The sequence below is a fragment of the Exserohilum turcica genome, assembly GCF_000359705.1.
Source record: "Exserohilum turcica Et28A unplaced genomic scaffold SETTUscaffold_9, whole genome shotgun sequence".
In the NCBI taxonomy this organism is placed as follows: domain Eukaryota; kingdom Fungi; phylum Ascomycota; class Dothideomycetes; order Pleosporales; family Pleosporaceae; genus Exserohilum; species Exserohilum turcicum.
Genome location: NW_007360310.1, coordinates 77,215 through 97,469, shown reverse-complemented (window position 1 = coordinate 97,469; position 20,255 = coordinate 77,215). Strand labels below are relative to the sequence as shown.

The 20,255-nt window shown below is 54.9% G+C and overlaps 11 protein-coding genes across 11 annotated transcripts; 7 read left to right on the top strand and 4 right to left on the bottom strand.

Moving 5' to 3' along the window:
• The first annotated feature begins 687 nt into the window (after positions 1-687).
• SETTUDRAFT_166154 (uncharacterized protein) lies at positions 688-1,999 on the top strand. Its single transcript, XM_008033141.1, has one exon. It carries the CDS (start codon positions 717-719, stop codon positions 1,944-1,946), a length of 1,230 nt encoding a protein of 409 aa, XP_008031332.1. The 5' UTR covers positions 688-716; the 3' UTR covers positions 1,947-1,999.
• A 102-nt stretch (positions 2,000-2,101) lies between these two features.
• SETTUDRAFT_123827 (uncharacterized protein) lies at positions 2,102-2,880 on the bottom strand (the record flags this gene model as incomplete). The annotated part of the gene is made up of 1 exon (XM_008033140.1): positions 2,102-2,880. A coding segment is annotated over one exon (603 nt), but the record flags the coding sequence as incomplete, so codon positions are not given.
• A 520-nt stretch (positions 2,881-3,400) lies between these two features.
• SETTUDRAFT_35606 (uncharacterized protein) lies at positions 3,401-4,963 on the top strand (the record flags this gene model as incomplete). Its single annotated transcript, XM_008033041.1, has 4 exons — positions 3,401-3,421; positions 3,480-3,662; positions 3,726-4,671; positions 4,728-4,963. 4 exons carry the CDS (start codon positions 3,401-3,403, stop codon positions 4,961-4,963), a joined length of 1,386 nt encoding a protein of 461 aa, XP_008031232.1.
• A 159-nt stretch (positions 4,964-5,122) lies between these two features.
• On the bottom strand, positions 5,123-5,710 carry SETTUDRAFT_24192 (uncharacterized protein; the record flags this gene model as incomplete). The annotated part of the gene is made up of 1 exon (XM_008032962.1): positions 5,123-5,710. The coding sequence occupies one exon, from the start codon at positions 5,708-5,710 to the stop codon at positions 5,123-5,125; it is 588 nt and encodes a 195-aa protein (XP_008031153.1).
• Positions 5,711-5,938: 228 nt separating this feature from the next.
• SETTUDRAFT_157674 (uncharacterized protein) lies at positions 5,939-6,419 on the top strand (the record flags this gene model as incomplete). The annotated part of the gene is made up of 2 exons (XM_008033139.1): positions 5,939-6,030; positions 6,095-6,419. The coding sequence occupies 2 exons, from the start codon at positions 5,939-5,941 to the stop codon at positions 6,417-6,419; spliced, it is 417 nt and encodes a 138-aa protein (XP_008031330.1).
• Positions 6,420-6,799: 380 nt separating this feature from the next.
• SETTUDRAFT_35604 (uncharacterized protein) lies at positions 6,800-7,606 on the bottom strand (the record flags this gene model as incomplete). Its single annotated transcript, XM_008033040.1, has 1 exon — positions 6,800-7,606. The coding sequence occupies one exon, from the start codon at positions 7,604-7,606 to the stop codon at positions 6,800-6,802; it is 807 nt and encodes a 268-aa protein (XP_008031231.1).
• A 1,096-nt stretch (positions 7,607-8,702) lies between these two features.
• On the top strand, positions 8,703-9,741 carry SETTUDRAFT_100658 (uncharacterized protein; the record flags this gene model as incomplete). The annotated part of the gene is made up of 2 exons (XM_008033138.1): positions 8,703-9,216; positions 9,284-9,741. 2 exons carry the CDS (start codon positions 8,703-8,705, stop codon positions 9,739-9,741), a joined length of 972 nt encoding a protein of 323 aa, XP_008031329.1.
• A 669-nt stretch (positions 9,742-10,410) lies between these two features.
• SETTUDRAFT_143585 (uncharacterized protein) lies at positions 10,411-12,218 on the top strand (the record flags this gene model as incomplete). The annotated part of the gene is made up of 3 exons (XM_008033137.1): positions 10,411-10,535; positions 10,558-10,730; positions 10,792-12,218. The coding sequence occupies 3 exons, from the start codon at positions 10,411-10,413 to the stop codon at positions 12,216-12,218; spliced, it is 1,725 nt and encodes a 574-aa protein (XP_008031328.1).
• SETTUDRAFT_123816 (glycoside hydrolase family 13 protein) lies at positions 12,177-14,323 on the bottom strand. Its single transcript, XM_008033136.1, has 3 exons — positions 13,871-14,323; positions 13,274-13,813; positions 12,177-13,207 (listed from the first exon to the last, which is right to left on the bottom strand). Exons 1-3 carry the CDS (start codon positions 14,198-14,200, stop codon positions 12,335-12,337), a joined length of 1,743 nt encoding a protein of 580 aa, XP_008031327.1. The 5' UTR covers positions 14,201-14,323; the 3' UTR covers positions 12,177-12,334.
• A 669-nt stretch (positions 14,324-14,992) lies between these two features.
• On the top strand, positions 14,993-17,201 carry SETTUDRAFT_166150 (uncharacterized protein). The gene has a single exon (XM_008033135.1). It carries the CDS (start codon positions 15,334-15,336, stop codon positions 17,014-17,016), a length of 1,683 nt encoding a protein of 560 aa, XP_008031326.1. The 5' UTR covers positions 14,993-15,333; the 3' UTR covers positions 17,017-17,201.
• Positions 17,202-18,949: 1,748 nt separating this feature from the next.
• Positions 18,950-20,026, top strand: SETTUDRAFT_58023 (uncharacterized protein; the record flags this gene model as incomplete). Its single annotated transcript, XM_008033125.1, has 5 exons — positions 18,950-19,087; positions 19,157-19,253; positions 19,310-19,508; positions 19,581-19,905; positions 19,985-20,026. Coding segments are annotated over 5 exons (801 nt in total), but the record flags the coding sequence as incomplete, so codon positions are not given.
• Between the last annotated feature and the right edge of the window lie 229 nt (positions 20,027-20,255).

Below are 20,255 nucleotides of genomic sequence, written 5' to 3'. Positions count from 1 at the left end.
GTACGAGGCCCTTACTAAAGATCCTCCTTGAACGACTTACGATACCAAGCATGAAGCCCTTCTCATCCATATTGTAGATATGACGCGCCTCGACGTGATATTGATTAATTTTATCGCGTAGGAGGCTAAAGTAGAGGTTGTATTTGCTTCTTGAATCTGCTTTGTGGCGACAGTTATCAAGGCCTTTTGCCCACCTTGAGGTAAGTTGATCAGGATAGCGCTGGACGAAGCGACTAGCCCAGTGTACTCCAACCTCAGTCTTGGCGATCTGTGAGGCAAAATTGCGTATCATTGGCTAAGTAGGTGGTAAGCCTCTATCTATTAGTCGATTAATATAGGCGATTAGGGCCTGCTCTTGCTGTGGGTGGAGGAGCTGCCGTTTTTGGCCACCTATCGCGCGTGAGGCGTGTAGGCCTTGGTGTCTTTGGGTAAGCGTAGATCAAACAATACTATATTTTTTTGCAATATCTGTATACGAAAAAGGCTCATTAGGTCCTAGGGCATTAATAGCTGCAAGCGCAGCCTTAATATTAGCCATGGTGGTGGGGATACGACGCGTTGAGGTTGAGGTGGTTGTAAGGCGCGCGCGCACTTTGTGGTCGCGCGCACTTTGTGGTGGGGCTAGTTATATACGTTTGCTGCAAGGGCCTCCGCCCTCAGCACTTCTCTTGCTCCACCTCTGCCATAGCCATTTCTTCTAGTTGACCACACTCACCATGGTGCGAAACGTAAACAGGCTGTTGGCTATCGCGGGCTCCACCTCGGCCGCCGTCCTCGACTTGCCCATCAACATCGTGGGTAGCTACTCCAGCGTCCAGCTTGACCTTGGAACACCTCCAAAGCTACATCAGTACCTCTTCGACACAGGATCCTCAACACTGTGGACAGTGAGCACCAACTGCACCGAAGCATCCTGCAAATACGGCAATGAAGCAAACTACAAGCGCCAGTACTACAATGCTTCTGCATCTTCGACAGCCGTCGACCTCGACAGTAGCGCAACGACCCCCTACCTGGGTGGACAAATCACCGGTGTGGCGTACAAGGATGTCATCACCATTCCAGGCGGCAGTCTAGAATGGAACCAGACCTTCCTCGCCGTCAACGAGAGCGATTGGCGCTTCATCACCGCCGACGGCTTCCTTGGGTTGGGGTTCTCTTCCATTGCAGAGGACAAAACCTCAACTCTAGTCGAAACACTCATGTGGGACGGCAAGCTCGACAAGCCGCGTTTCAGCGTGTACTATGGCAACCATCTCGACAAGCAAAACAGCGGCGGCCTTCTCACCATTGGCGGCAGCCACGAGGACAAGTACGTCGACGGCGAGGTCGTCTACACGCCCTTGACCAAGACGGACACGTACGAGCTTTGGGCCTGCCCGCTCCGAAGTGTGAACGTGCTCGTCGCCCAGAACGCAACCAGCCCCAACTCGACGGTTGAAACTCGAGTCGGCAAACTCCCCACGACAGCCCTCGCAACGGGAACCTACCCCGAGGCCAACGTCACTTGGCCAATGTTTGGCACTGGCCGCGCAGTCTTCGATACCGGCGCAGGGCGTGTCTCTGTTCCCAAGGAAATTGCTGGCGCAATCTACTACAATCTCGGTTGGGACATGGACAAGCTCCTGAGTGGCGAGCAACGCTTCACGTGCGAGGCTATGAATGCCTCTTGGGCCATTACCTTCACCTTTGGCGAGGGCGATCCCGCAGATGACGTGTCTTTTAGCCTTCGCGGCGATGAGTTCCTCGACCCAGAAGACCCTTACTGCCAGCCGCCCTTGGACGACAGTACAGAGTATGGATTTGCGCTGATTGGCACGACCTTCTTGCAGAGGTACTTTTCTGTTTTTGACTTTGGCGCAGACAAGGTTGAGAACTACAAGCCTAGGGTGGGCTTCGGAAAGCTCAAGGACGAGTATGCCTGGAAGTATGGCATGAAGAACTAATGTAAATACTACGGCTGCCTTGTTCACTACGAATAGACTATATTTCTAATTGCACAGCATGTTTTAGAGAGCTAGAGAAGGTCTTGGCATAATGAATTACTTGAATTAGTAGAATCATCTATAAAAACCTCATTTCTCTGGAACCACTATTACAGCAAATTGAACAAGGGGTATAAGCACAAAGGACTCTGCATAGTTACCCTGAGCTCTCTGCCTAGGCTCTCCTCTACTTTAGCTATACATATGCACACATGACTATTGTCGTGTCAAGTCATGGCGCAACCATGGATAATTCTACAACACGGGAGCTATTCTACATGCCCCCGTAATCCTACCCCTTGAGCTTCTCCGCCAGCCGCTGCCTTTTCCTTGCCTGGCGTGTCGCCTCATCCGCCCTCTTATCCACCAGGCGCACAAAAGTCTGATTGGGATCCCTCCTATACGCCTCTTTACTCCCAATCCAATACCTCGCCCACTCTCCATTCACGTTGGTCCCACAGTCAGAACACGGCCCATGGCAAAAGACTAGGGCATTTCCTTGCACCACTGCCCGGCGGCTCAATCCACAGTGAGTGCAAACATGCAAGTAGCGGACTGGAGCGTGTGCATCAGGCGGGTCGACGAGCGTCACGTGACGCGGAAGAGGCGACAGAATCTCCGACGAGTGGCAGGTGTGACATAGAATGTGTGTGCAGCGGGGGCAGCAGAGACGGTCAAAAGGAAAGGGGCCCTTGTAGTGTGTGAGGATGTTTTCGTGCAGACAGCGACAGCAGCGCCAGAGGCCGTCGCCAATGTCGGCGTCGCTCTGCAGGGCGCGGAGAGAGGGGTATGCGTTTTGGTAGATCAGAGACTGTCGTGTTGGGGATTCGGCAGGGATGGCAGAGCAAAAGTCGTTGTGTAGGGTGTGGGATGACGAAGTGGATGGTGACGGGCGTTCAGCGGGCCTCGGCCTGGTGCCTTTCCGGAAGATGCTTGTAAGAGTCGATGTGGTGGCCTTGAATAAGCAATGTAGGCGGGAAGCGCTGCGCTGACGTCCCATGTCTGCTAACGATGAAGGCATTATATTGCGTCAAGGCCCGGTGCTCCATGTCGGCGTTTGGGATGAGGGGGACTGGTTGTGCCTTCTTCCCTATGGGTACTCGGGGGCGCTGGCAAGGCGCTCTTTCTCGTTGGCGCTCTATTCCGTGTTGTTGAGGAACACGATAGGGCAGTTTCGCCCACTGCAACGGCGTGGCTACATGTCGGGATGGTGGGCAGGAGACGGGGTTAGTGGGTGGCGGTGTTTGTGGCGGTGTTTGTGGCGGTGGTGCGCCATCCCACAACGCGGCGGACCCTGGCCTAGTTTGCTGACGCGCCTCAGACTTCTTACGTACTTAGTTGGTACACTGTACTGTCTCGCTGTCCTCAACTCGCGTGCCTGTCTCTCATTCCCCCCTAACCATCCCACCGCCGCCATGATCCAGGCACTTCTCCAGGTGCGTCCACTTGCAGCAATTGACGGCTCGCTTAGACACTAACACACTCCCGCCACAGCGCCTGGCCCGCTGGCTCGATCGGCCGCTTTTCCCATGGAGGCGTCTGGTCGTCGGCTTCTCTCTCGCCGAGTTCGCCCTCGAGAACTGGCTTCTCTACCGCCAATATCGTGTGCTGCAACGCACCACTGTCCCCAAGGCCCTCGAAAAGGAAATCAAAAAGGAAACGTTCGACAAGTCACAGGTGTGCAAGACATGGCCCGCGGCCCCATCGGGCAACGCTCGCTGACATTGATGCCCACGACAGGAATACGGCCGCGCCAAAGCAAAGTACAGCTTCCTCCACGGTCTCTTTAACCAAGTCAAACACCTCGCCTCGCTCTACTTCAACCTCTACCCGCTGGTCTGGGCTGCTGCCGGGACCGTCATTGCCCGCTATGCGCCCGCCCGCTTCTCTGGAGAAATCTCGCAGTCGCTCCTGTTCATGTACATGCTCGGCTGGATCGACCTGGTCGCCGGCCTGGGCTTCTCGTACTACCACAGCTTTGTGCTCGAGGAAAAGTTCGGCTTCAACAAAATGACGGTCAAGCTGTGGATTTCGGATATGATCAAGGGCCAGGCGCTGGCACTTGTCTTTGGCATTCCCATTGGCAGCGCCTTCTTGTCCATTATCAACTGGGCGGGCCAGGGCTTCTTCTACTACCTCTGGATGTTCATGCTGGCCGTGCAGATCACAGGCATGACCATCTACCCGATTTTCATTGTGCCCATGTTCAACAAGCTCGAGCCGCTTAAGCCCGGCAAGCTCAAGGAGTCTGTCGAGGCGCTGGCTTCCAAGCTGCACTTCCCGCTTGCCGAGCTGCAGGTCATTGACGGCAGCAAGCGCAGCGCCCACAGCAACGCCTACTTCACGGGCCTGCCCTGGATCGGCAAGAAGAAGATTGTCATCTACGACACGCTGCTGGAGAAGAGCACGGAAAAGGAAGTTGAGGCCGTCTTAGCCCACGAGCTCGGTCACTGGAAGATGAACCACACGTCACGACTCTTGTTCATTAGCCAGGCGCATCTATTCTACGTGTTTGCCCTCTTTTCCGTCTTTATCGGCAACAGCTCACTGTATGCCGACTTTGGATTCCACGGCGAGAAGCCCACGATTGTCGGCTTCATGCTCTTCAACGAGATACTGTCGCCCACCGATTCGATTGTCAAGCTTCTCCTTAACATCTGGACCCGCAGCATGGAGTATGAGGCCGGTACGTGATGCGCGCACTGGTTCCCTGTGCATATCAAAAACTAACGCCGACTCTAGATGCCTTTGCTGTCAAGCTTGGATATGCGCGCGAACTTGGTGCCTCGCTGATCAAGCTCCAGATCCAGAACCTGTCGAGCATGGACGCCGACTGGTTCTACTCTAGCTTCCACCACTCGCACCCAATCTTGACGGAGCGCCTCAAAGCCATGAACTGGGTTGGCGACAAGAAGGTTGCCAACGACAAGGCGGCAGACGAGGACAAGGCGGTGAAGGCGTCGGATCGTGAACTGTAGGTCTGTGTATGTATGTGTGTGTGTGTGTGTGTGTGATGCCCAAGATGAATCGAGGCCATGGGTATCGAGGTGCGCAAGGCTGTGCGCAAAACATTCAGCAATAGCAAGAAAGCTCCAATGCCATGAGAAGATGCCGCGCCGACGAACAAGGCAGTATTGTTAGTCGGCCTTGTTGGCCTGTGTCGTCTTTTCCCTCTTCCTTTGCATATCCCTCTCCTTCTTGGCCTTCTTCCTCGCCTCCTTGTCTATCCCCCCACTTGCCGTCGCCTGCCCATCGTCTGCCTGCTCCTTCGTCCTCTTCCTTGCATCCTTGGTCTGTACCTCTGGCTCCTCTCCGCCCTCTTGCACAAGATTGCTCCTCTCGCCCACGTCGCCCACTTCAGTCACGCCTTGCTCAGCCTGATACGCCGCCATGTCCTGCCACTCCTCGTCGGCCACCCCACTCTTTGCACCACGCTGCTGCTGCTGCTCCTGTTCCCGTTCCTGCGCTTCTAGCGTCTTATCCGGCGCTCGGTACTCACCACGCATGCCCGCTGCCACGCGCCGCAAATGGTGCATAAGCGGATTCCCCATGGCGCCGCCCTGCGAATTGAACGTCACACCGTCGGGTGTTATCAGCGCGTCGGGGTGCAGATGCGCGTGTGTCTGCGAGTCTTCCAGGTACTTGTCCAGTAGCGCTGATGCGGCGCTGAGAGAGACTGGCGCACTGGAAATGTGCCGTCTGGGAGGATGGCCTTGGAGCAGCATTTTTGGGGTCTTGTCTTGTTCACGATTGGCTTGTTTGTGCGTGTATGTGAGTGATGGGAAGAGGAAGAAGGTGGTCTCGGGTGGGCGAGGACCGGAGCAAGCGCAACTTTTTGCGCACGGACGCAAAATGCGGACTTGTCAGCTTTTGCGGGCTTGCGGCGGGCGCGCGGCGGGCGACTGCAACCACAGGCACTACCTTTACCCAAGCATCAAGGGAAAAGGGCCACAATGAACGCATTCCGCTGCCTGAGGGCTGCTGCTCGCCCTGCAGCAAGCGCCGCTACACTCGTCCGACCACAACTATCGGGCGCTGCACAACGGTACCATCTCGCCTTGCCCTGGCTGGCCACAGGGTACCCAGTCCAAACTAATCGCCTTCGCCAGGTCCCAAACCCGCCACATATCTCTCCTCAGTCGCCGTCGTCCCATGCTCGCCGCCTCGCCCTTCTCCCCCGCCCTTCTCCCCCCACCAGGCTCCTCGCCCGCCAGCCCCACCTGTGCCGCAGAAACACTCGATCTCGCGGGCAAAATCTCGACGCACCCGGGCCTCGGAAGCCTACAGCTTCGATGCGGACCGCGCGACACATACAACCCTAGCCATCTCGTGAGAAAGCGGCGCCACGGTTTCTTGAGCCGACTCAGGACGCGGAAGGGACGCAAGACGATTATGAGGAGGTTGAACAAGGGGAGGTGGAACATCAGTCATTAGGTTGCTGACAGTTGGCCTGGCTCGTAGCGGCTGCGTGGGGATGTATTGCGGGTAGAATAGGGCGGCTTTGCTTGTGTATTTCGTCGAGTTGCTGAACCAATGTCTCCAGTTGCAACCTATGTCGAGCCTCGAGATGCAGCGTGACTTGGGGGGCCATGGTACGTATCGTCGTCCAGCACGACGATTGCCATGTCAGGCCCTAACCGGTCACCACCGTCTTTCGGTTTGGCTTCTGAATCTTCAGACGCCGCGCAACGTACTCACCCGTCCAATGTCCAATGCCAAGCCCTGAGGTCACGTGACCTATGCCGTACTCCAGAAGACGCCCATGAAGGTACACTGTGATGCGCTTCCATGTCTCTTCTCCAAGCACGGTCATTTCATGTTGCTGTTGATGGCACCGTGCCCTCCTTGGCCACCTCTTTCACAGCCCCTTCCCCAGTACTGCCATCTAAAGCTCCTGCAGGCTTCAACCCCTCGTCCATCTTGTCAATCTGCTTGAGAATAAACGCAATCGTTGCATCCCGCGCCTTGTCCACCCTCAGTAACGCCTCCATAGTCAAAGCCCCATAGTCTTGCAACTTCTGCGGCGTCGGTGGCTGCGCGTGTTCGCCTTGTGCCTTTGCCTTCTTCTCACACAGCAACTTCCTCAGGGCAAAGATGTTGTAGTCTCGCTCCTGGAGGTTGCAAATCAAGTCGCTGCGGCGAGCTTCCTCGTCGATCTTTTGCTTTTTAGTCGCCTGCTCTTGCTGCGCCTGCGCCACGGCATCCGCATACTTGCGAATGGCTTCCTTAGCACACGTCTCCATGTGCGTGAAGCGAATGGGCCCTATGTTTTGCCCGCCGTACCACCGCGCGACCACGATGCTCCCGCTTGTCCCCGTGTCGCCGAGAAGGTTGCTAAGCCGCATTCCCGCCCATTTCTCCCCGTCGTCGTCGTGACCTGTGTCAAAGAGCAGCCGCGACCCGGGCGTCAGCGACTTTTGGCGCGATGGCTTGCGCCATGCGGCAATTCTATGGCTGGCGGTTTGGAATTGGCCGAGGCCTTGGAGCGCTTTGGCAGAGAGGGTTGGAGAAAAGGCCGCTGTGAAGGATGATGTTTGTTCATGGATGGTGCTGGATAGGTAGATTTCTGATGCTAGTGCTTGTAGCGGCGGCGACGGTGAATGTTCTCTTTTCGCAGACATTTCCTTGTGATCTTCTTCATTCTTCTTGGGAGAGTGAGGTTTGTATGGGTAGGGGGGTTAGGATTGGGGTTGTGGTTGTGGTTGGGGTTGCAGGGATCAGTGGCTGGCATGACGCGCTAATAACGCCCCATGAAAAGTCGTCAGCACTGGTACTGGTATGATGGCAATTCTTCCCGATATGATCACCACGCCCATGCAACACACTCAACTGGGACAACGAAGCGAATCTGTGGTATCGGCACCGACCCCCCGGCTCATTTACCATGTTCTTTCTAGTGCTAAATTAGGCTTGCTATATCAAAGCGCACATGCTGTTCGCATACCCTACACATCGACACAATCGTTCACCAAGTCTTGAGGTACATTTCCACCTTTGTGGTCATTACTCTTTCACTTGATTTGGGTACTTAGTGAGACAGCATCAAGGACATGGTTTCCGTTCCACTGCACCCTTCTCTACCCCTTGTCAAGCCCATCACACACGGCTAGCACTTTCTTCATATTAGCTGCCCCTTTTCCTCTGACAGCAGAAGAACTCTATTCAATAACATGCAGTTCTCTCGCGACATTCGTGATTTTCGTTGAGCCCATGTCGATGGCTAGTCTCTGACGGCTTTCACTCACCACTCTTCTGAATACGTTACACCAAGCTCCCAAGACTGCCTCTCCCACTAGATCCCCACTTGCTACGCCGTTTCTGGTCTATCTACAACCTGTCACGTCCGTGAAGTGAAGGATTAGCGCGCTTAGCGCAGTCTCGGGCACATAAATACCCTGTCGGCTTTGGTCACTGACCTGCTTTCACCCACTGTTCCGCGCAACCCGCTCCGCTCTTCAGGTCGGCGGATACTTCTGGGACAATTCTTCAAGGCAAGTTTTCTGCATGGGCCTGGGGTGTTATTATCGTCCTCGCTCGCAATCAGGCTCTTGTTGAGAAGAACCTCCCGCCCGCAGTCTTGGTATCGCCCAATCAAGTTTGCCTTGCTCACTCACAATCTAGGCAACCGTGGTCAGTACTGTCCATCTCAGAAGCCTCTCCTGCGGCTATAGGCACCAAAATAGCAAACAAGTTACCAAAGGCATATCAACTCTAAACATGCGGCGCTTCGAAACCCTCAATCCAGAAACCAAAGATCTGGTACAATGTCTTCTTCCTGCTCTGGCTACATCCTTTCGAGTCGCCTCCGCCGTGGACATTATTCCCCAGGATATTCGCATGCGTGCGTGGGACTGTGAGCGCCGCGACCACATCAAGGAAGAAACGGAGAATGACCCCCGCAACTGGGGCGTCCAGTTCCTCAAAGACCTCATGGCCATTTCGCGGCTCAAGAACGGTGACCTCGCAACGTTCCAAGCGGATCTACGCGCAAAAGTCGCTTTGCATGAACCCAAGCATCCCTGGTGCCGCTTGGCTGATATCCGCGAGATCAAGGATGAGTACGAGCATCCGGAGCGCAAGAACCAGGTCGAAGTTGAAGAATCGTCCGAGAGCTCATCCACCGATTCGTACTTTGAGGAGTTGGTCGAGCCCGACCGCCCCAGAGGCACAAAGCGTCGTAATGGGGCTCACGAGGTCTACGAGGCCCGCGTAATGGAGAAGCGTCGGAAGCGTGAGTTGGAACCTTGTTTCTATGTCTATGTACTCTGAATCTAAGGCGTAATACTAACAATTCACAGATAAACCTGGCCGCCTCCGTCGAGCTGAGACAGGCGGTTTCCAGCGCCACGACCCATGCACGAAGAAACGCGATCGTGCAACCAGCACACCCAACAGCACCCGCACAGCTGCCCACCGCACCAATCGGGTTATTCTCTCTGATGATGAAGACGAAAAAGAAGGCTCCGTCAAGTCGTTTCGCGCCCGATCTCTGCTTCCGCACCCCACCCCGGCTTTCTCTGTGTCTCCCGGTCCTCAGGCGGATTCCGTTCTCGACCTTCAAGCCGTCGACGTATCCAACGAGCCACTTGCAGTGCAGAAACTGCAGGCCGAGTTGGAAGTTGCCGAGGCGGAGCTCAAGGCTGCAAGATTGAAGTATCAGTACATCCAGGCCAAAGAGCAGGCCAAAGAGCAGGCTGAGAGGGAGGCCGGCGGTGCTCACGACGGTGCTCACGACGGTGCTCACATGTTTGGTTAGGGGTATGAGTGCCAGTAGAGATTTTCGGGCATACAGTGGGGAATGATTGTCATGAATGGGGTTCACACGTGGACAGTGTGCCTTTAGCGGAGATGGTCTTTTTCATCCACTTCGATGACGGGGACAGAAGGGAGGCTGGAACTTGATATTGCTCGCATATGCCCGCGCTCTATGTATCATGGTAGTTTTGCCCGGCACAAATGGAAATGCTAGATCTATATCACTGGTTATGCATTGTGCTTGTGCTGCGGCACGTGACGTGAACGTTGCAAGAAGGGTCGTGCACCGTTGTTGTTCAGATAAGCATCATCAGACATGCGGTGCGCGAGTGGGGCTGCTGCCTGCTTAGATGCGGGAGATTCTTCTCTTCTTTTCTTTGTTCCTTCTCATCACCGGCCGGGTCACGCGTTTCCCAGACGTTCAGATGCATCACGTGCAGGGCGAGATGCCCCAGGCCATGTCCACGATGCAGGTACGTGCACGTGCACGTGTGTGCTGCCACTCGCCACTCGTACCTGCCTGTCTTGCCCGACATGCTCTGCAGCCCAACCGCTTTGGGACGCAGCCCCGGCGTTAGCGCCTCTCCGCACTTTGCTGCCCCCGCCCCCGGATCTTCTCACCGTCCGTCCTGATTCCGAGGCTCGTCGTGAGAAACTTTCTGCATCCAACATGACCCGCCGCCATGGACCCCCCATCGCACAAGAGAGTTTCCAAAGCATGCGACGCCTGCAAACGCAGAAAGGTGCGTTGCAACGGCCAGCCCCGCTGCCAGCAATGCGCCCACTTGGGGCTGCGTTGCATCTACTCGCCCTCTAGCAAACAGAGGTCCCAGGGCAAGAGAGGCCATATCATTTCGGAATTCAGGAAGCAGACGTCCAGCTTGCCCGCCATATCCCCGCCGATACTGCCGGCCCATGCAGGCCAGGCCGACTACCATGCGCCATTCAGTCCCCTTTCGCCCACGGCCAGCCTCAGCCACGCCGAATCTAGTATGTCTGCTGGAATCTCCTTCAACAAACTGCTGGGAATGCTGCTACTGACCCCGGGCAGCCTCTCCCGCATCCTATCTTACCCCACAGTACACCAAGGCCTTCTTTCTTGACCTCATACCCGACTATGTCGAGGGCGTGTATCCAGTGCATCCCGTCATCACTGCCTATGAGCTCCGCCAGTACATTGATGTCATGGACACTGACCCTGATGTGCGCTCTTTCATCTACTCGTTTGGCGGCTGCACCCTCAATCTCACCCGCTACGGCGACCGCAGGACAGCACAAGTGGTCCAGACGATTGAAAGACTCATGGACTGTTCCATCGACACAATGAGACGAGCTCACAAGCATCTACAAGTCTCGGTCATGCGGGCAGTGCAGTCCATGTTCATTCACAACTGCCTCATGAGTCTCCAGCGCAGTGACGCCGCCTTCTTCTACATGCGGGACGCCATTACCATCATCCAGCTCCTCAGGATAGACAAACCGGAGAACGTAGCACAACTCTCACCCCCTGAGCGGTCCCGGAGACAGCGGCTGTACTGGCAAGCATTCATCCATGAGCGTTTCCTAGCCATTCTGGACTATCGTCGCGCAGTCCTGCCGCCGCTGTACACGATGCCCGAAGACGATGCCACGCTGTCGATCCAGGTGCACGAAGGCTTCAACCAGATCATCAAGCTATTTCGACTACTAGATACAGAATTTCTCAACAGTTGGCTCGATTCGCAACGTGGGACCGTCACCAGCACTTGGGTCGAGGCCAAGTCGCGCGAGCTCGAGGGGGACCCAGAAACGGACGCGCGGGAACTCGCCATGCTTTCCATGATGCAGCGTGCCGATCTCTGCATAACGCGCGAGTGGCTGCGCACCCTAGTCTGGCGCCTTGCCATGAGCCAAACCCTGCTTTCATCCCGCTCGTCCAAAGAATGCCTCTCGCTTCTCTTCCCCGTGCGCCTCTCTCAAACACTCCGCCAACAAGTCTCGAGCATGTCGCGCCAAGACATTGAAGTCCACGGCACCAGCATCACACAGAAGCTCTTTGAGATTACCGACACAATCGCCGACGTGCTGATCCACGTTCCCGCTGCCACGCTTGACGAAACCGCCCTCCGGATTGACGACTTCCTCTTTATCCTCGACTTTGTCCTGCTGATCCCGCATCTCGATCACACGCGTCGCGGCATTTTGCTGGAGAAGCTAGAGCGCCTACAAACCATGTTCCCCGAGGCTCTCAGCAATGCTAGCTCGCCCAACCTCCAGCCCGACTTGCAGAGCCCTAGCGCTGCAAACGACCCTTGGTACCAGGTCACGCAGTCCAAGACGGCAGCGGGGCTGGAAGACATGGCAGACGAGGTAGGCCAGGCGCAGGCGCCAACGGGTGACGAGGTACCGAGATCGGAGGTCAGAAACGGGCTCTTGGCTACATGGAATACCATTTCACGGCGCTTGTCTATGCAGGTAGCTACCTTTGGTGTTGTCTAGCGAACATTCAAAGTTTTTTTTTACTGATTGTTTCTTCACCATTCTTGTAGATGATAGAATATAGTTTGAATCTTGTCTCGAAAGAATAAATCAAAGTCAACAAATAGATATCTTACCTAGGCCAAAAGATAAATCCTGCCTTCAAACGGCTTGAGTGTCTTCTCCTGCACGTGGCCTCCATCATCTTCTGCACTGCTCACCAGCAATTCCATCTTTTGCTGTGCCACACTGGCCGGGAAGACAAAGTCCCTCTCTGCATCGGTAAAATTACATACACAAAGAGCCTTTTTATCGTCCCACGTTTTGGTAAAAACGTACAAATGCTCATCGTCAAGGTCCAGATCATCGTATTGACCATGAACGAGTAAGTCAGTGTACTGTTTGCGTATCCCGAGAATGCGCGTCCAGAAGCCCAAGACGGATTTGCCGTCCTGTTGCTGCTGTCGCGCATTGCACAAGGCGGCATCATCCAGCGGTCGCATCCAGGGCTTGTCTTTGGCATCAGGCGGACTGAAACCATTGTACTTGTCGGTACTCCAGCTCATTGGCACGCGCGCGTGATCGCGCGCAAGGTGCTGCAGCGACTTGTGCACTGCGGCAAGCGCATCAGCATCGTTGTTGGTGCGCTTGGCAACCATTTTGTAGTAGTTGGTCGACTCGACATCTTTGTACTCTGACATGTCCCACGACTCTGGGAAATTCACCATGCCGAGTTCCTGGCCCTGGTAGATGAAGAGGGTTCCGCTGAGACCACACATCATCAGCGCGAGCATCTTGCCGCCGGCAACGCGGTGCTGCGGGCTGTCCGAAGTGAAGCGTGTGATGGAGCGGGATTGGTCGTGGTTTTCGAGGAACACGGTGGTCCAGCCATCCGAGGGCGGGCGCACGAGATCTTGGGTGCGGGCAATGGCGCGTTTGAATTGCGGCAGAGTCCAGTTTTTGGGTGTTGTTTGGAATTTGTAGGGGCCTTGGCCAACATCGACTACATCCTGTTTGGCCATGTGTTAGTGTCATGGTGCAAGACGCATGGCTGGCGCAGAACAGTGCACACTTACGAATTGGAACACCATAGAGAGACGCTTTTCCTTGGCGCTCACGTACTGGTGCACTCTGTTCATGTCGAGTGTATGGGGGCATTCGCCAACCGTCATGGCATCATACTTTTCTAGGATCTGGTTCATCTCGGCTAGAAACTCATTCATTCGTGGGCCGTTGCAGTACTGGTAGCCGGCGAACTGCCATTCTGAGCCGGGATCTGTGATTGGGGCGTCGTGCATGTCGCCTTTGCTGTACATGTTGACTGTGTCTACGCGGAAGCCGTCGACGCCGCGCTTGAGCCAAAACTCCATGGCAGACTCGTAGATGGCTTTGCGCGTCTCTGGGTTCTCCCAGTTGAGGTCAGGCTGCTCTGGGCAGAAGAGATGGAGATAGTATTCTTCAGTGTGTTGGTCCCACTCCCAGACGCTGCCCGTGAAGTTGGAGACCCAGTTGTTGGGGGGCTTGCGTACGCCATCGACGTAGCGAGCAGGGCGCCAGATGTACCAGTCGCGCTTTGGGTGGTCTTTGGAGGAGCGCGACTCCTGAAACCATTTGTGCTGCCAAAGTCAGGACTGAAACTATGTTTGCATGTCGGCAACATGTGGGCAGCGTACTTGGTCAGATGTGTGGTTGACTACGAGATCCAGGATGATCTTCATGCCCCGCGCATGTGTTTCTTGAATCAGCCGCTCCATGTCCTGCACGGTGCCATATGGGCGATAGACGTCTTCGTAGTCTCGGATGTCATAGCCCATGTCGACTTGGGGAGAGTCGTACATGGGGCATATCCAGATGACGTCGACGCCGATGGAGCGGATGTAGTCGAGCTCGGAGAGAATGCCATTGAGGTCGCCAATGCCGTCTCCATTGCTGTCTTTGAAGGAGGCGGGGTATATCTGGTACACGACGGCATCCTTCCACCACGGCCTGGGCGTGACGGTCATGGTGCTCGAGTGCGGCAGGGGGTCTTGGGCCGAAGCACAGTAGCTGTTGTTTGCAAACGCGACGCAGTGTGGCGACTGAGAAGCGGCTTCTGCGGCCCCAGAGGCGCCGGATGCTGTTGTTGCGGTCGCCTTCTTATAACGCTGTCGCGGTGGAGCAAGAGCAGTGCATGCCGTGGGCCTCCCCGCACGTGCACGTGGAGATGGTCTCGGAACAACTATCGGCCGGATTCTGCCTGGCCGCAAGCCGGGCCGACAGCGCGGGCACCCGCAACTGCCACGGCCAAGCAACGGCATGCCCATTCCTCCCCGCAGTCAAGCAATGGCGCATCGCACATCACTCCACCACGCATCCTCCGCCCCGCGCGCATCCCAGGCGACCTGTGTCTTCACGGCCAGCCTTCACGTTGGCGTCCCCGTCCCGCACGCAGTCGCCCCACTAGCGCATCGAGCGACGGTGCATGCGGAGAGCGAGCGGGCCCGGCTTCTCGACACTATCGATTCCCAGCAGCCGACATGGCACCAATGACGCCCGAACAGCCTCGCGCCTCAGCAGCAGCAGCAGCAGCAGCACCACCACCACCACCACCACCACCATCATCATCATGATTGCCACGACCAGCCGCCCGCCGTCATGGCCGCCTCACGTGACCGGCACGCCCGCCCTACCCCCTACCCCCCAGCGTTGAGCGTTTTTCTGCTTCGGACCGACTTTGGGCAAATGGACGGCAGCCAGAGTGCCTCCGAGATTGGCCATGGCGTTCTCTCGTCGGCACTCGTCGCCCCCTACGGCCTAGCTGCTGGGCCGTGACCAGCGCGCGCACAACATGGCCTTGATCTTCCACAGCAGTGGCGTCTCTTCCCCCGCATCCTCTGGCTCACTCCACCGTCCATCCCCAGCTCTAGACTTGGCGCGAGCTTGGGCTACATGCCTGTCGACTGTCTGGGGCCGTGAAGCTGTATAAGTAGAACCTGGGGATCCTCAACGGCGGGTCCTCCCCCAGCGCAAACGCGTCCCACCAGCTCCACGCTCCCCACGAGGTCGGGCCCAGACCCACAGCAACCTTCTTCTGCCTCAATTGGACCCTCTTGTCCTTGTCAATCCAAGCCAGACATCGCTCCCCGACGCCCCAGCTATGTCTCACCGCAACAGCAACGTCGTCGCTGTCGACGCGGAACAGGCTCGCCGCCTTTCCATGGCCGTCCCGGACATCAAGCAGGTCGTCCACGATGCCAGCAAAGGAACACAGTCTGAACAGCACATGACGCTGAAGCAAGGCATACAGCTCTACCCAAAGGCCATTGCTTGGTCCGTTCTACTCTCCGCAGCCATCATCATGGAGGGTTTCGACAAGGTTCTCATCGCCAACCTCATGGCCGTGCCAGCCTTCAAGCGAAAGTTTGGCTCACAGCTCCCCAATGGCGACTGGGAGCTGACGGCAGCCTGGCAAGCCGGCCTTACAAACGGCGCCTACGTTGGCGAGTTTACGGGTTTGCTGCTCAACGGCCTGATTGCCGACCGATTCGGATACAAGAAGACGATGATTGGCGCCCTCTTCGCCACCAACCTCTTCATCTTTATTGTGTTCTTCGCGCAGAACATCACCATGCTCCTGTGCGGTCTGATCCTGTGCGGCATTCCCTGGGGTGTCTTCCAGACGCTCACATGCACGTACGCCGCAGAAGTCGTTCCAGTCCCGCTTCGCCCGATCCTCACAACCTACGTCAACCTATGCTGGGTCATTGGCCAGTTCCTCGCCTCAGGTGTCCTCAAGGGCGTGGCTGAAATACCCGACCAATGGGCCTACCGCATTCCCTACGCCCTGCAGTGGCTGTGGCCTCTCCCACTGATGATCGGCATCTCGTTTGCCCCAGAATCCCCTTGGTGGCTCGTGCGAAAGGATCGCTATGACGACGCCAAAAAGATGCTGATGCGCTTGACGTCTCCCGAAAAGCTTCCCGAGTTCAATGCCGACGAGACCATTGCCATGATGCGCCACACAAACACCATGGAAAAGGCGGTATCTGAAGGCACTTCGTACCTAGACTGCTTCAAGGGAACCGACCTCCGACGAACCGAGATTTCTGCCATGGCTTGGTTTACCCAGGCTTTCTGCGGTGCTGGCCTCATTGGCTACAGCACTTACTTCTTCCAGCAAGCCGGCCTCAGCGACTCGAATGCCTTCTCCATGAGTCTGGGCCAATACGCAATCGGCGCTGTGGGTGTCTTTGCCGCCTGGATCCTCATTCAACGAGTCGGACGTCGCACCCTGTACGTTGTCGGCGACCTTGTCATGGTGATACTTTTGTGCATCATTGGCGGTCTCGGTGTGATCCCAAAGGGCAATGTTAGTGCGCAATGGGGAATTGGTGCTATGCTTTTACTCTTTGCTGCGGCGTACAACTGTACTGTCGGCCCAGTCTGCTACTCAATCGTTGCGGAAATCCCCTCTACTCGCCTTCGACAAAAGACGGTCGTCATAGCGAGGAACTTTTACAACTTTGGATCCATCATTGGTAACATCATCACCCCACGCATGCTCAATCCTGGTGCGTGGAATTGGGGCGCCAAGAGCGGTTTCTTCTATGCTGCAACTTGCTTTGGCTGCCTCGTCTGGGCTTTCTTCCGCCTTCCGGAACCCAAGGGCAGGACATTTGGAGAACTCGACATTCTCTTTGAGAGGCGCGTACCTGCCCGCAAATTTGCATCCACTGTTGTAGACAGCTTTCATACTGTAAGCGATGGGGATAGCGACTATACGGAGAAGAAGGGTGTCTCGACTCATCTTGAGCAAGTCCATTCCAAGGATACCATGTGACATTACCAAAGAGTGAAAAATGACAGCGCTATGTGGACTTTCGATTTTCATGACTTGTATGTAGCACGTGCGATGCAGTCTGATGTTTTTGCTTGTATATAGACCCCTGTACTTTGTGCTTCTTCTTTCTAGCCTGAAGCTTTCATGTAATGTATTCAAGGTGCTTTGATTCAGTGTAGTGTCGCCAGTGACAAGCTTGGATAGATTGTGCTTTACTCTACTGTTGTCAACTGAGCGTTTAGTGAAAGACTATTTAGAATCCACTGACAGCGCAAAGCGACATACGACGCTCGACTGTGTACATTTTAAATCTACCTACCACTGATTACCGCCTACCATTTGAACCTACCAGGCCTCTTGCCACTACCGCTTGCCACACGCTGGCCCGCCCGTTGCACACTGACGGCAGCGCCGACTGCGAGTCGGACAAGATGTGCATGTTTGAAGCTGCAATGTGTCGGAGCCGTGGTCACAGCTCTGTCTTTGTGAACTGAGATCTTGCACACACTGGTGCCGCTGTCATATGAGCAAAGCCTTTGACAGCTAATTCAAGTCGATTCTGCTAACAAAGTCTTGTCATCGTGGTCCCCAAGCAAAACACCTCAATGATTTTGATATGTTGCCATAGCGACAATCATGGAGATGCAATTTCCGCTTGTACAGATTATCAACCTTACGATGCTCCTTAGCAAGCCCCAATCAGTGAATAATGAAGCAAAAGTAGGGAAATGGACGTTGTTACCTTTGAGAGGCGATGACGACCAGCCCCTGCGCATCTTGCGGCATGGGCTTTTTCTTCTTGGACCCTGCTCGTCCTCGCACTCCAGGCGGTAGTGGCAAGCCGTTGCTGAGAAAATAGAGATACGGCGTTATAAGGTGCCATGGCATCAAGTGCGGCTAGCACCCGAAAGAGCCGAAGTAATAGCTGTAGCTGTAGCTGTGGCTGGGCTGGGCCACGCCCGCCCAATTGCGCAGAGACAGCAAAGTTTCTACATAACATGGACGCGGCGCTCGACCTAGGCAAATCGGTACAAATGTATTAGCAGCTGAATAGGTGTAGTCTCAAAAGGGATTGCGGTGCACGCTGAGGGAGAGGGCTCGATCAAAGTCTGGTCTTCCGGTTGAAAAGTCCAATTTCGGAAATCTCCATACTTATTCAAAGCCACCAACTGCCGCCACAGACATTCAGCTTCGTATCCTGTTTGGGGCCTAATGGGCCTACACCCGAACAAGCATGTAGTGAAAGCCGGCCATGTTGCTGAACTTCTCCATCATCTCATCTCGACTACTGAAGCAGAGCCACGCGTGGTTAGCGATTAGGTATGCGGGCTCTATGTTTGCGTGTTTTCCAAGGGAAAAGCAACCAAGAAGAGCAATCAAGATGCAGCGTTTCATCTTGACAAGCCATGACATCGAGGTACGCCATCCACTTATGACTGAGCATACGTGCAAGACATCGATGGCAATAGAGCCTGAGAGGCCTAAACCTACCCCGCACGCCTAGCACCTGTCTCAACTGAATCTTGGCAAGGGGTCGATAGCAATTATGTGACAATAAGGTTCTCAAGCACAAGCTGCAAGCACGTACAGTAGTTAGTGCGCAGATCCCCATGTTCCAAAGACTTGGTGCACGCCATAACCGCTGCATCGACGCCTTCGCCCGGCTCCCCCATGACTGTCAGCTCCTGGTTTGCAGCAAGATAAAGTTCAGCCACAATATCGTCGCCGGCTGGGGAATCTCAAAGCATGAGCTGATCGTGCCAAATCATGTGCATTTATAGAGTTGCCCCCTGTGCATCTGATTCTACAATCAACCGCCTTGTCGCCTCAGCTTCTACTCCTCCTATTGCTTATCTAACTGACCATCATGCGTAGCGACGGCCCAGAAGAATACGGCCAGGAAATCTCGTCAAATGCGAACCACACTGTCGTCACCCGAGGACCCGGCGTCGTTGTTGCGGCCGCAATACTGACCGCATGCATCTTTGCTACAGTCGGACTGCGCGTTTACACACGCCTCAGGGTCCAGAAGTGGTTTGGTCCCGATGATATCTTTGCAATCTTGGCTTTTGTATGTATGCGCTACTTGGGTCATACACGCACAGCTCAAGTAGAATGAATGCCTGGCTCATATTCGCAGTTCACCACACTTGGCTTCAACGTTGTTACCATTGTTGGTCATGCAAAATACGGGTGGGACAGGCATTCATGGGACATTCCCATCGACTTGATATCGAGTGAGCTCATCTCCTTCCCTTGTGTCGTGAAGCCTCGGGACTGATGTGATAAAAAGCTTCCATTGCGCTTTCTCCAGCTTCAAAGCTTCTCTTCAGTTGCTGTGCTTCTTGCACTAGGATGTCCTTCCTATTCCTTTATCACCGCTTGATCAAAACATTGGATATGCGTCGCTTCCAGATGTTCCTGTATGCTGCCATGGCGCTAGTTGTTGCCATCTTTGTGGCGGCATTTTTCTGCATCTTCCTACTTTGTTCGTAAGTTACGTAGCCGCTTTCAACCTCCATATCAATCATGCCATCCCAAATCCAGCTGACATGATTTGGCAGCCCTGCTAGAGCCTATTGGACCTTTCCACCTATCCCTGGCTCCAAATGCGTCAAGGAATTGCCCGTGCAACTCACCATGGGCTCCTTGCACACCATTGCAGATCTTGTCGTGACAATTCTCCCCATCCCCATTATTATGAGGCTCCCGTTGTCAAGGTCGGAGCGCCTTGGTGCCCTTTCTATGCTGAGCCTAGGTTTTGCAATTACCACTGCTGGTTGTGTTCGCATATATGATAGTTGGTACGCAAGCACAGGGAACCATGATCTAGCCTGGGATACCTGGTTTGTGTGGATTGCTGCGCTCGCTGAAGTTAATTTTGGCCTGGTGAGTAGTCTATTCGGGTTTCATCTTCTCCTCACAGGTCTATGTCGCTCCATGTATTAACTCTCTGACTATTGCCTAGATATGCTGCTGCGCTCCAACGATACGCGTCTTAGTCACCAAGAGACTGACACCCGTACTAAATGCTGCTCTCACCAATCTATCATCTTCCCACGGCAAAGACCAATCTGTCTCTAGCAAATCATCGGCGGCCAACGCTGTCTCTTGGGAAGATATTAGACTGCCAGAGCATTTGCTAGACAGTCCGTGACTAGGCGTTTGTTAAGGAACTATATACAATCGCTGTTTTGGTACCACTGGATGTACAGACATATCTTACAAACCAAGCGTAG

Excerpts from the sequence above, each read along its gene's own strand:
- SETTUDRAFT_166154 (XM_008033141.1), top strand. The coding sequence starts at position 717 with ATGGTGCGAAACGTAAACAGGCTGTTGGCTATCGCGGGCTCCACCTCG.
- SETTUDRAFT_123816 (XM_008033136.1), bottom strand. The coding sequence starts at position 14,200 with ATGACCGTCACGCCCAGGCCGTGGTGGAAGGATGCCGTCGTGTACCAG. Across the intron at positions 13,814-13,870 it reads TCAACCACACATCTGACCAA|CACAAATGGTTTCAGGAGTC; the intron begins GTACGCTGCCCA and ends TGACTTTGGCAG. Across the intron at positions 13,208-13,273 it reads TCTCTATGGTGTTCCAATTC|GATGTAGTCGATGTTGGCCA; the intron begins GTAAGTGTGCAC and ends ATGGCCAAACAG.
- SETTUDRAFT_166150 (XM_008033135.1), top strand. The coding sequence starts at position 15,334 with ATGTCTCACCGCAACAGCAACGTCGTCGCTGTCGACGCGGAACAGGCT.